The 10,560-nt window shown below is 43.5% G+C and overlaps 1 protein-coding gene across 3 annotated transcripts in view; it reads left to right on the top strand.

The window, feature by feature from the left end:
* The first annotated feature begins 2,766 nt into the window (after positions 1-2,766).
* AGO3 (argonaute RISC catalytic component 3) overlaps positions 2,767-10,560 on the top strand; it is a 62,174-nt gene continuing 54,380 nt past the window's right edge. For all 3 annotated transcript variants that reach the window (XM_030538763.1, XM_030538762.1, XM_030538764.1), the window contains exon 1: positions 2,767-2,856. In XM_030538763.1, the coding sequence (XP_030394623.1) occupies positions 2,838-2,856 (19 nt within the window). In that variant the 5' untranslated portion in view covers positions 2,767-2,837. The remainder of the gene's footprint in view (positions 2,857-10,560) is intronic.

Genomic DNA, 10,560 nt, shown 5'->3' with positions numbered 1-10,560 from the left:
GTTGATAAGTGTGTATCCATTTCCCACTGTGGATTGGTTTGTTTTTAAAAGAAAAAAGAGGAAAAAATATGTTACTCCTGAGGATTTATTGCAGGAACACTCTACACATCTACTAAGGGAATAACATGTCTCTTAGTACATTTCATCCTGCCAGCTTCCAACATTAATAATCTGGACTATAAACTGCACATAGGCATCACTTCATCCACCCTTTAAAGACAGACGCCTTCAGATGCTGATGCATTTTATGTAAATTCTGGAAAAATTCAGGTTACTTCCTCTTGTTTTTGCCAATGATTTAAAGGTACACAGTTCACTTTATGCCAAAGTTTAAATGTGGTAAAAATACAGACCAATATAAATGTGTCCACAGCTTAAGAGACAAGACAGCTATTTTAAAAACACAGAAGCACTGCATCTCAAATGGTACAGTACTGAAAACCTGAAAGGGAACTCAAGCAAAAGTGAAACTGACTTTAATTTTCATAGATTAAGCTGAGACAAATGCAAAGAGGAAATAAAAGGTGAAGGTGTTTTTAAAATTCCTTCACTTGGTTTAAACAGGACCATCAGTGGAAGTACTGTACAATAAAATAAGGGGGCAGAATAAATTCACTGAGCCTAAAAGTTATCTCTGTGGGTTAGAACTGTCTCACTTGCCTTAACCAGTTAAGGTAGCTCCACATCGCTTCCCCCCCACCCCTTGTTGTTTTCTATTTAAACTCTCTCCTTTCTGGTTTTGAGTCATCATGTTCTATTTACAAGCTGTGGTGCAACTGCACTAGTACTAGCTGTCAACAGATCCTAGCAAGCCCCTCTTCCCACTAAGGCTGCTGTGAGGAGAGAGAATCTAAGGCCATGTCTACAGCACACAGCTTTTAGCGACACAGTTGTGTTGCTACAGCCGCGCCGCCACAGTTTGTCAGCAGGAGGGAGCTTCCACCCCAACAAGCTGCATTTGCTTTGTCAATGCTCCTGCGTTTTGCTTACTGTTGGCATAACTTTTCTTTTGAGGTGTGAGAGATTTTTTTAAACACCTCTGAAAGACAAAAGCTTTATCATCCAGTTGCCAGTGTAGACAAAGCCTATGTGCTATGGTTCCCCAGACTGTCAAGCTCCTGGAGTCTGAATGGAGTCCAGCCACTATTCCAATCTCAGGGGCCCTAGACACACACACGGTGCAGATCTGGCACCCAGCTACCTAGACTCTCTAGGCCCAACCTGACCCTTCACACTCCTGTGTATTTACACACAACTCCTCTGCCAAAACTTCATGCAACAGGTGTGAAGTTTAACTCTCTCAGGGGCATGCAATAGTTGTCAATCAGTCCACATACACTTTGTTCAATCTACTTTATATTTAATCATGTAAAGCACAGGAGAGTATGGATCATACAAAACAACTGGACAGCTTAAACATAACATTCCTCAGTAGCTTCCCATTCCCTTGGGAGATCATCTGTGTTCTGTAGGTAGGCAAGATTCTCTGCACCCCACGAACTGCCTCCCTCATCTTAAACTGGGCAAAACAACTCATTCTCCTGAGCAGCTCTCCCACCTCCCCTCTCTCAGACCCTTTACAGACTCCATCTGGCATCTGCTGCTGCTTTTGTTCTACCTTTTAGTAATTTTCCTTTACTCCCCAAACCCCCACTTTCCTTCACACAGATAGATGGAGGAAGCGTCTTCTCCCACACTGAGCAAATCTATCGTCCGCAAACGCTTTATTTGCAGCAATTACTGAGCGCTGATCATTCACCATTGTCCCTGGCCTGCCAGAGACATGACAACTCTGCTAACTCATGGGACATCCCCACACATACAGGCTTGCTATGCCAGTCATTCCCTAATACATTTGATACAATCAGCCAAAATTCAGAAATGGTACAGACAGAACCCGACCCCCAATTTGTCACACTAGCCACCGAGAGCAAGCAAAAGCGCAGAGCGGGTGCAGGCACGTTGGGACCATCAGGCTAAGCAGGTTTTTTCGCCCCGGTGGTAAAAAGCCTGGTGAAGACCCCTGCATGGAACAGGAACAAACCGGTACAAAACCAGCTGAGCGGAAATGACTCAGGAAGCCCCGAGCAAACCGCTCAGACCCGAACCCCCCCACCCCCGTGACCAGATGTCCCGATCGTACAGGGACCCGCCCGATATTCGGGTCTTTTTCTTATATAGGCGCCTGTTACCCGCCACCCCCTGTCCGGGTCTGTCTGGGCACCCCGCGGACAGCGACTCTCCCCCCACCCCGGTCAGGCTGCTGCCTCTACTCCGCCCCTGAGGGACTGAGCCCCGCCCCGGGCCAGCAACGGAACCCAGGCGTCCGACTGGCCAGAGCCGGGGTCACTATCCGCGAACCCAGGCGTCCGGGGCACCGCCCACCAGCGGAAGTGCCGGCCCCGTCACGCCAAGTCCCCCCTCTCTTTGCGTCACCTCACCCGCCTCACCACTTCCGGGAACGCCCTTTCTTTGCGTCACGGATTAACGGCCGGGGGCGGAGCCGGAAGCGGTTCGCCGGAAGTGAGCGCGACCGGCGCGCGGGCGGGGGTGGGTGGAGCTTCCGGCGCGCGGTAGGGCAGAGGCAGACACAGCGAGCGCGAGCCGGGGCTGCTGGCGGCCACGCAACTTCCGCTCCTGAGCTCCCGCTCCCAGCTCGCGCCGCCTGAGCTCGGCCGGCAGCGGCTGAGGGGAGGGAGACCTCCCGCCCAGCCCCGCTCCCCGGGCCGGCCGGCCGGACCCGGCGCCGCGGGGAGAGAGGGGGCAGCGCCCGGCCCTGTGGGGAGAGGCAGGCTCCTGACCCCGCAGCCTGAGAACGGCCGCCCCCAGCTCCATGAATGGAAATCGGCAGCGCAGGTGAGGCGGGGGCGCCGCGGTGTGGGGGGCACCTGAGGCAGTAGGGCTGCCCGGGCGGGGAGCCGAGCTCCGAGCCCGGCTGGTGGGGGCAGCGGCACTGCCGAGGGACCGTAAGGGCCCCGCTGGGGCGGAGGAGGCCAGTCCAGCGGCTAAGCGCTGTGGGGGTGTCTCTGGGGGCTGGGCTCAGCGGGCGCTGGCGTGACTCCAAGGCGGGGCACAGATCTGAGGGGTGGGCTAGGTGCGGGCCTGGGGAGCACTAGGGGGACACAGCCTCTGTGCGGGGCCTGGGGTGAGGAAAGGGCTGCCGGGCTGACCCGCAGTGTGTCTCGCTGAGCTGGGGCCCATGGAAGCCGTCCTGAAATACTGAGCCAGGTGGGGACGGGCTCAGGAGTCCATCTAAAACTAGACTGCTCTGCGCTGACCCCCGGGAGTGGCTTCGCCTTGGTAACAAGCACCATTGTTATGTGCTTTCCAGAAGTTGTTTCAGGCAGCCCCTGGGACTGAGGGGTGTGAGACAGTAATACCGTGAGCCTGCCTGTCAAACGCTTGCTGAAGTTCTTGGGAGAGTAAGACATCTCTCTTATGGGATATCTGTAGCCTTTGCTTTTTACCAGCACTGCCTGATAAACCTTGTTCAGTTAAAAAGAAGCTGGTTGTTATAGCAGTCCTGTAGAATTTACCAGTCTGGGCTCAGAATTTATTTCATCTCTATCATGATGATTTTGGGGTCGGGGAAGAGATTTCACTGAAACAACTTAATATGCATTCTGGATGAGAGGAATTTTGCAAAGTTTTGCTTACACAGTGTTGTGTATGTTGGTTAAGAAATTGTATGATTTCCTGTTTATTTGCTTATTAATCTTAATATGTGTGAACTTGATCAGGACAAGCCTTGTCTGGCATTATTTCAGTTTAGTGATGGCTAGTTACTAAACTAAAATAATTGCAGGTACTATTGATAGAACCTTAATCATAGGAGATGTAGCAGAATGTTATATTTTGTTCTCCAGAAGTGTCTGCACATGGTAAAAAAGAATGGTGTATCTCATAACTGAAATATTCCAGACCAAATAGTGGTTGCTATATTATGCAAACTGGCATGTGATGAGTCCTTTGAGATGTTGCCATGAAAATGGAAGCTGTCCTATGAGATTGTTAGTCATTGAGGAAGGGATCTGTGTAGCTTAAAAGCTTGTCTCTTTTACCAACTTCTGTTGGTGCAATAAAATATTACCTTGACTCAGTGATTGATAAAGTGAGCACTTGCTAACATCTATTATATAAAACAAATGAGACACATTATTAGCAGTTGTGTCACTGATAGACTTTAGAATCTTTTTTAAAACTTTGTCTAATTGTAGCCTGCTCTGTTCATTGTGTAACCATGCTCACCATGAAAAGTATTTAATGTTTTCATTTTATTGCATGATCTTATTACAAATTATGACTAGTATATAGTTACTCAGCATTTATGCACCATGTATTTCATATAGTCTTTGGCTTCCTCCATGTTATTACATGTGTATTTTTGATAAGAACAGTTTTTTAAAACGTTTATTAAAGCTAATGTTAAAATTATATAATAAACAGGTTGAGAAAAGAGAGTCTGTACATCTGGATATAGTGCTTGAATTATCTACAAATACAAAATTTGTTTTTAAAAGTTATATGGTACATGATCAGCAGTGACCCAAGTTTAGGTGAATAAATTTAAGATTACAGTTTAGATATTAGCATCCAAGTATTCGGGTATATCATTAATAAAAAATTGTACAGGGAATTGGTCGTGGAAAGCAAAATATATAAATGAGCAAAGACTGTCCCTCAGTAATTGAGAATTAGGGTAGGATGTCCGTTTAGAAAATATAATCCATCAGGGAAGTATTTCAGTTACTTTTCTTATTGCGCTTCTCATCGACACTCCAGCTCATTCCTCCTGGTATTGCCGATGTCCGGTGATGTGTTCTATGTAGATGTGGCAACTCATGACGTAGGATGCCATGAGATGATTGAGGAACATCAGCCGAGCTGTTTACCGATTCCGCATTCCCTCAACACTTACTCATTACTGGGGCCCATTGGCCAGGGCTCCAGTGATCAGCATGTGTCTGAACCTGGTAACCTTTAGCTCTCAAGGTGCCGGAGGGGCATATTTCTCCAGCTTTCAAGCTCAGGCTTGGCGGAAGGCCGGGATCCTGTTCTCAAGGGACACTGTGACGTCCACCATAATGACCTTCTTCCAGTCTTGTTGATGATGACACTGTCCTGTTGCAGTCGTCTGTCAGTCCTGGGGATGGTGGAGTTCACGGCAACCTTCCATGCGGGTGACGGGATGGCTCTGATCAGGCAGTCTTGGATGATGTGTCGTAGCTGCGAGCCTCTGGAATGGGGCTTACAGTTACACAGGACTTGGAGTAATGTCTTGGCATTGCCGCTCCTCCTGCATCACTTGTCCTTATTCCCATGGCGGACAGCTCCATTCAGCGGAATGCAGTTGAGCTGGGTCCTGTAGATGAACGGTCTGCAAATCTGGTGAAGCTCCCACTGGGCGGAAGTGGTTGCTAGCATCCCACTTGCAAATCATCTTGAACGCCTTGCCCCGGTCTGGTTTCCTCTTCAGGTTTTCCACATACTGTCAGCGAATGGCATCCATCAATGTCCTCTCCACATGGTTCTGGCTCTTAGAGTAATGATTGTGTGATCTGTGTTCTTCATCTGTGGCACCAGGACTCCCAGCTCCTGGCATTCCTCACACCACTTCCAGAGGCAGCCGATACGCTTCTCCAGTCATTTTGTAGCATTTGTGAGCATGAGTCCAGAGTGAAAATACTATCCATTACTGTAGGGTGGATTTGGGTTAAATTAGCAGTCTGATCAAAAGTCTTTGCTGCCCCACTTATCTTGAAAGCTAGCTTTTGTGATTTAGTAGTATATAGAGAAGGGAGGGATAGCTCAGTGGTTTGAGCATTGGCCTGCTAAACCCAGGTTTGTGAGTTCAATCCTTGAGGGGGCCACTTAGGGATCTGGGGCAAAAAAATCAGTACTTGGTCCTGCTAGTGAAGGCAGGGGGCTGGACTGAGTGACCTTTCAAGGTCCCTTCCAATTCTATGAGATAGGTATATCTCCATATATTAGATATAGGATGTGACACTCAATGCTGTCTGAAACTCTCTTGACAATGGAAATTTAGGTTTCAATGTATTAAAAGATATTACCTCCAAGTGGTTCCCTTCATGAACACTCACAGGGAAAGCCAGGAGGAAAGTTTTGTCTTGGCTGTACTTATTCAGTGCATATCAGGTAGCTGGATAACAAATAGTGCTTCAGGAATTTAAGATTGTAATTCTTTTACTTCTAAAAGACACCCACAACTGGTAAATATGAAAATGGGTTTGAACTCTCCTGTGTAAAGAAACATCTTCATCTCTTTTGCTGTACAGATACTTACATTTGTGACGGATGCAAGGAGTTAAATTCATGCTGGATTTGGTCCTGGGAAATTAGTCTGGATGATATTAATTGTTGCCCTGTTTAGTAAGGGATATGACTGAACCAGAGCCATTTTAGGAGGCCGTGGATTGTATTGATCTGGTGGCATATTATTAAGCCTGAATTTCAACAATCTGAATATATTTTTAAAAAACTCCTAGCCAATTTTGCTCACTACTGTAACTTTCATGTTGAGTACTTTATATCATGAGGATATGGAGAATGGGTCCATCAGTGGCTGTTAGCCAGGATGGCAAAGGGATGCAACACCTTGCGAGTGTCCCTAGCTTCTGTTTCCCAGAAGCTGGGCATGGACGAAAGGGGATAGATCTTCTGTTCATTCCCTCTGAATAACCTGATACTGGCCACTGTCGGAAGATAGATTACTGGGCTAGATGGACCATTGATGTGACCCAGAATGGCCTCTTATATGTTCTTATGACATAGTTTCCATTTCTTCATAATAAAATCTGGTTTTGGTAAAAGAGGAAATAAAAAATACCCACTTTGTACAAGAGTTTGAATATCAACGCCTTAAACTGTACCAATGTCCAAAATAATTTGTCTTGTTTCACCTCATGTTGTTTTCAAGAGAGGTTGTACTCTGTAAATGTCTTGGAAGTTGATTTATTCATGTATCTTAAGGTCAATACAAACTTTTTAAAATGTTAATGTAAACCTTGTTTAGCTTCTGTTTTTCAGTTCTATCACGTTATCAGTTACAAGGCTACAATATATTTGCTTGTAGCAAAGTGCAGCATTAAGGTAAATGCTCATATGTAACTAGAACATCACAGTTTTAAAATAACTAAATTAGATGAGAAATTTGAGGTAGATGTATTGGCATAGAAGTGTTAGAAGAACCAAGTGAACTGGGAAATGGGAATATGAGATCCAGATTAGAAAAGCTGAAACATGTGGCACCAAGCAGTTGCTTGTAAGTAGTAGATTGATTAATGTTAAGTTTAACACATTTCTGGGTGAAGATGGTGATGGACTTGTGAACTTCTAAGTTAAATATGTTAAAATGCTGTTGCCATGGAGCTGATTTTAGGGACTCACGTGTAAATGAGTCAGTCAGCTAATCAGTTATGTCAGTGGTTCTCATCCAGGGGTCTGAGGCCCCCTAGGGGGCCTTGAGCAGGTTTCGGGGGGACCTCCAAGCAGGGCCAGCATTAGACTTGATGGGACCCAGGGCAGAAAGCTGAAGTCCAGGTCTCTGAGCCCAGCCACATGGGGCTGAAGCCTGAGCAGTGTAGGTTCATGAGCGCCCCTGTGCTACCCCCTAATGCTGGCCCTGGCTTTTATATGCAGAAAGCCAGTTATTGTGGCACAGGTGGGCCATGGAGTTTTATTAGCCGGGGGGCTCAGAAAATAAATTGGAGGCTCTCAGCATTTTTCATCATTTAAAAAACAGTGTTTTGCTAACTTAAAAAAAAGTTTTGAACTTAATTTGATTAAATGGGTCAAAAATTGTTTGGACCTACTGTGGTGGAAGAAGATTAATTATTAGACGTATTGATATTTTAATTAAACAGTAAAAATAGGTTTCTAAAATCTTACTGTTTCAGAAAATTTTGTATAGCAGGTTGAAAATGTCATTTAAATTACATAATAATTTGATTTTTCTCTTCCTCACAGTTCCTGTATTAATGACCAGTAGCATGTTAGGACCACAGTAAAAAACAAGCTATATCTTGGGGAGAGGAGGAACAAAACTGTCTTATAAAGTTAAACTTTATTCAAGGGCGCTTCGTTACTATGTGAGTTACAATGGAGCTTTCATCTGTTGGAGTGTTGAAACTGGAGCTGTCTGAATCAGAAGTGATATGATTTTTACAAAAACAAAAGGCCATATTTAATCTTGATTAAAACCTCTTCATTTTAGTAGTGGGGTAGGTGGCAAGTAGGTTATCTCTGGAGTTAATCCCAATTACTTATTTTTATTTATTATTTGGATTTATAAGAACAAGGACATAAGACTCTGGGTGCCTTCAATATTTTGTTTAAAAACACAAAAAAACAGACAAATCTAGCACGATATATTCACGCTAATGAATAACACAGTTGCAAGAATTACTTCACCCCTTCTCAGTTCACCTCCTTAGACGGCACCTTGATTCCCAAAAGCCCTAGTATAAAGATCAGCTTTGCAGCCTGTGTGGAAGGTCTGCAAACTCTACCTGTTTCTTGCCAAGGAGAGTGGAAAGATTGAGTTCCAAAGTTGAGGGGCTTCTGCCAATATTTTTCTCTTACACAATGAAGTTCTAGCAATGTGGCAGGGGGAGAGAAGTGGTATCTCCAGTAAGAAAGTCCATGGCCATGTAATGCTTTATAGGTCAAAACTAGTATCTTAAACTTTACCTGAAAACCTGGAGGCAATCAGTGCAGATAGCCAAGAACTGATGTAATATATTTGCAGTGAGAGAGAAATTCTCCACCAGCATTAACTTCTGAGTGAATTTAAGATGATGTCTTAAGATCCTTCAGAGAACACTATTCATTTGGTTGGTTGTGTTTTTGCTAATCACTTCTTAAACTCTGTGTGACTACCATTTAAATAACTGCCATTTACTGTTCTCTGAGTAATGTTATCTGGGAGCTAGACTAAACTATGGCTGTCTTCTTCAGGGTAGCCATATTGATATCAAATCGTAGTGGAGACCGCACACAGATAGTTTTTACTTGGATGTAGTTACTCCAGGTCAATCCTATACCTCCATCTGGGGTTATCTTGAGTAGCTACATCCAGCTTAAAAACTACAGAGGCCCCCCCTTGTTCCCCGGATTTTATGAGTTTGCTATCTCAGTATCAACAGACCCTTTTTTGCAGTGAAGACATAGCTTTAGTCTGTGGGGAAACATTTATCACCTAAGGATCACCTGCATGGTCACCAATAGATGGTTAGTTCCAAGTGTTTCACATAGTGGTGTATGCAGCAGTTTTCTGTGAACTATGCTCACAATTTATTTAAAAAAAAATCTGATTTGAATTTAAAGAATCAAGTTGTTCTAATAATGCAGTAACATTGAAAGTTATAGTTTAAGGAATCGATGATGATATAGCCTAGTGTTACAATCAAATTGAAATTTAATGCACAGTTTATTGCACATTCTCTGTGGTGGATAGATTAGAAGTTAAAATTATTTTTAAGATAGCAATATAATTTGATCACCTTTGAGAAAACTTTGCAATTTGCTAACATGGCAAAATCCAATAGGGTTCCATATATCTATGATCATAGATCAAATGCTTGATTTTCTACAGCAGACTGCCAATTAAAAAGCCATAACCTAATTTGTCTAGAAACATTTAGTCCTAGTTGAAAAAAATTGTGCTTGAATCTTGTGTAAAAAATAAAAAGGCCTTCAGCTTTATTAATTAATTCTTTTAATTTTGCCTAACTGACTGATCTGTGTTAATGCTATTTGGACAGCTTTCAGTGTTTTTGTGTATGTCGTTGGATGGTCTGAGTATTCAAGTAGTAGATCTAAGATTTATCTTGAACTGTGAAGTGCAAAATTCCAGAACACAGTGGTGAATTGTTAGGTCGTCAGGAATGTTTCAGTAGTCTATTTTCTCTGGGACTGTTTCCACATTCAGCTGGAATAGACCATATGGTTTAATAATGATGCAAAGAATTCACCTTTTACTTTAGGAAAGGAAAGGTTACATATTGGCTTACTCAATTTTGTTTTTGAGAAATAGTTGAGTGGTAGTGCTTTAGCTTTTACTCTGTGTGCTGTGAAGCGTTTTTCTGAAACCAGGAGGAGCTAGTTATGTATTTGCTGCTTCATTTATTTCATTCATGTGCAAAGCCTGTTGCGAAGTGTGAGTAAATCCAGGGATTTAATATCCTTTTTAAAAATAAGACTCCAATGACATTTTCGAAGGTTTGAGTTCAGACCCAGTTTATCAAATGGATTTTTTGGCATAATGTTCAGTTTAACTTTTAAGTCTCTTCATTTGAATTTTTTCTCAGCTAGTGACAGGCTCTCTGATAGTCAGTTACATTGTTACCATGTTACTACATTAAGAAATTATCTAAGTGTCTAGATCACTCTTGTAGATACAGGACCTTTAGTCACTAAAGTGGAACAAATTAGGTTTAGTAGCAATAAGGGGCAATTGCAAGCTACGTATATTTGATTCATAGTGATTAAGTGGGAAAAGTACAATTCAGTTTGAATCCCTGAGATTATTATCAAAGTTAA

Source organism: Gopherus evgoodei, chromosome 20, assembly GCF_007399415.2.
Source record: "Gopherus evgoodei ecotype Sinaloan lineage chromosome 20, rGopEvg1_v1.p, whole genome shotgun sequence".
Classification (NCBI taxonomy): Eukaryota; Metazoa; Chordata; order Testudines; family Testudinidae; genus Gopherus; species Gopherus evgoodei.
Note: the sequence above shows the minus strand (reverse complement) of the source record. Positions and strands in the feature narration are given on the sequence as shown.